A 2,581-nucleotide genomic window follows, 5' to 3' on the forward strand; every position below is an offset into this window, starting at 1 on the left:
ACCCGGGCCCTGTAGCAGCTGCATGGGCTGCTATGGCTATTGTTACGCCGCTGAAGGGATGGCCAGACCTCGCACTACAGCTACAGCTCATCCACACACGTTACAATGTCACAATCTCTGTACAACCGAAACTACGCAATACGGAGATCCACAACGGATGCATCCAATCAGAGCGGCTCTCCCACTACGAGACGTCCAATCAGAGGGGGGGGGGTGCAGACACATCTAAGGACTGGAAAGAAAAAAACAGTTGAAAAATTAAAGTGACTTAACTGATTTAAAGTTTTTTTTTAAAAACCACAAAAATATACTGAGAGTCCACTCCCCCCGCGTACACGCCACATACAAACACGAACACGCATCGCGCGAGCACATACAAACACATGACGTGAACAAAAGACGATTGCGCCGCACATGTTCCACGCCGCTGTGAGAGGAATCATTTCTGCGCCATCGTTATCTGTAAATTGATGAGCGGTTCAGGCTTCTGAAGCTCCGCCTCCGGGCATGTCTGGGTATCGCAATTAATCACCGTTTTGCGGGCGCACGCAGTTTTAAGGTTGGACGCGTTCGGCATCCATTTCCCCCGACGTGACCGCGTCTTTTATAACGTGACCGCGTCTTCTGTCCGCGAGCGTCAAATCTCATTTTCGTGTACTTTTTTCCCCTCAAACTATCGATTTGATAAACATTTGCGCGTCACAAAAAAAATCTCGCCCGCCGCCATTTTGTTCCCCGGCGTTCAGACGATGTCTGGCTGTTTGGGGGGTTTTCATCCGTTTCCTGGCCAAAAATGCCGATTTTTTATCATCAATGTAAGAACGCTCCAACCGGCAGTGAAGGGGTTAAGGGGCGGGGCCGAGACTTGTTACATTGTTTCCGGTTCGGATACGTTGTAACCATTTTCGGGATCGGCGGATCGTTCGCTCGTTCTCGTCCGGCTGCGCTGCGCCGAAAATGATCGGCGCCAAGAAGGTCCTGTACGGGTCCCAGGAAGGTTCTAGAAGTGTCATAAACACCCCCGCCCCCCCCGGGGCCCTTGGGGTCAGGTGACTCTATTTAGGGAGATGGTGTCGGCAGATCCCCCACCAACCCCGAGCTGAACCCAGAATCAAAGTAGCGCATTCTGATATTCAAGTCCTGATTACGAAGTTTAATTTCCAATGACAAAACTGACGCGTTTTGGGGACTGTAGCTCCGCCCCCTTCCACAGGGCTTGAAGAAAGGGGTTGTAGCTCCGCCCCTTCCCCAGGACTTGAAGAAAGGGACTGTAGCTCCGCCCCCCCTCCCCCGGGGCTTGAAGCGTCCTTCGGCGGTTGTTAAGTATCGGGCGCTAACTGAACTATAAATCATCGAGTCCATATACATTGTTTCAGCTTCTGATAAAAGGGGGGCGGAGCTGCGGCCACAAAACGCGTCGGCGTTGCAGATAATTCTGGAATAATCTGGTCTCTGGACTCTCCGATGTGTCACCCCCCACACAGACCGTCCTCCTCCTCCTCCTCCTGACAATGCCGGCCGCCTGGCTCTCATCCCGAGTCACCGGCTCCATTATACGGGATGCCCGGAGGTCACATGACCTTCTCAGTAACCCTTTATGTTCCGGTGTCCAGTCCGCTGACCTCCTTCTGTTTCCCAGGTTCGGCCCTCGCCACATCCGGGCGGAGTCCTCCATGGTCAGAAGGTACAACGTCTCCACCCGCTCCGCCCCCTACGACTCCATCATGGTGGCCGACATCGGCGACGTCAACGTCAACCTGTACGACCTGAAGGACAGCTGCCGGCGAATCAGAGAGGCCTACCAGAAAATCATGGCACTGACGACCTCCGGGGATCATCACACGTTACATTGTGCACTCCGGGGAGCAACGAGGACAGAAGGAAGGCAGGAACCATGCGGGGGGGCCCCGGGGGGGGACAACACCTCGTCATAGGATCTGTCTGGTCTCCGCCCCTTCCTGTAATAAAGACCGCCCACTGCTGCTCTCTTCTGGTGCAGGGTGACCGGTCTTGTCTCCGCCCCCTCCTGCAATAAAGACCGCCCACTGCTGCTCTCTCCTTGTGCAGGGTGACCGGTCTTGTCTCTGCCCCTCCTATAATAAAGATCGCTCACTGCCGCTCTCTCTCCTTGTGCAGGGTGACTGGTCTTGTCTCCGCCCCTCCTATAATAAAGACCGCTCACTGCTGCTCTCTCCTTGTGCAGGGTGACTGATCTTGTCTCCGCCCCTCCTATAATAAAGACCTGTCACTGCTGCTCTCTCCTTGTGCAGGGTGACTGATCTTGTCTCTGCCCCTCCTGTAATAAAGACCGGTCACTGCTGCTCTCTCTCCTTGTGCAGGGTGACTGGTCTTGTCTCCGCCCCTCCTATAATAAAGACCGCTCACTGCTGCTCTCTCTTCTTGTGCAGGGTGACTGGTCTTGTCTCCGCCCCCTCCTCTATTAATGTTCTTTATTTTCTTCATAGGAGGAGATCACACGATCACTTACCCCATTCTTCAGGCCGTAGCAGAGAAGTAAGTCGCGTCTGTTGCTTTTAATCAGCAATGTGTGTATATACAGTATATATTTGGGGGGGGGGGG

The 2,581-nt window shown here is 53.8% G+C and overlaps 1 protein-coding gene across 1 annotated transcript in view; it reads left to right on the top strand.

The window, feature by feature from the left end:
- The window catches only part of AGMAT (agmatinase), a gene marked incomplete at its 5' end in the record, with an annotated part of 5,076 nt that overhangs the window by 480 nt on the left and 2,015 nt on the right, over positions 1–2,581 (top strand). The window contains 2 exons of the mRNA XM_018558164.1: positions 1,640–1,851; positions 2,454–2,514. Of these exons, the coding sequence (XP_018413666.1) occupies positions 1,640–1,851; positions 2,454–2,514 (273 nt within the window). The remainder of the gene's footprint in view (positions 1–1,639; positions 1,852–2,453; positions 2,515–2,581) is intronic.

Source organism: Nanorana parkeri, unplaced genomic scaffold (assembly GCF_000935625.1).
Source record: "Nanorana parkeri isolate BGI_ZX_2015 unplaced genomic scaffold, ASM93562v1 scaffold323, whole genome shotgun sequence".
NCBI classification, from domain to species: domain Eukaryota; kingdom Metazoa; phylum Chordata; class Amphibia; order Anura; family Dicroglossidae; genus Nanorana; species Nanorana parkeri.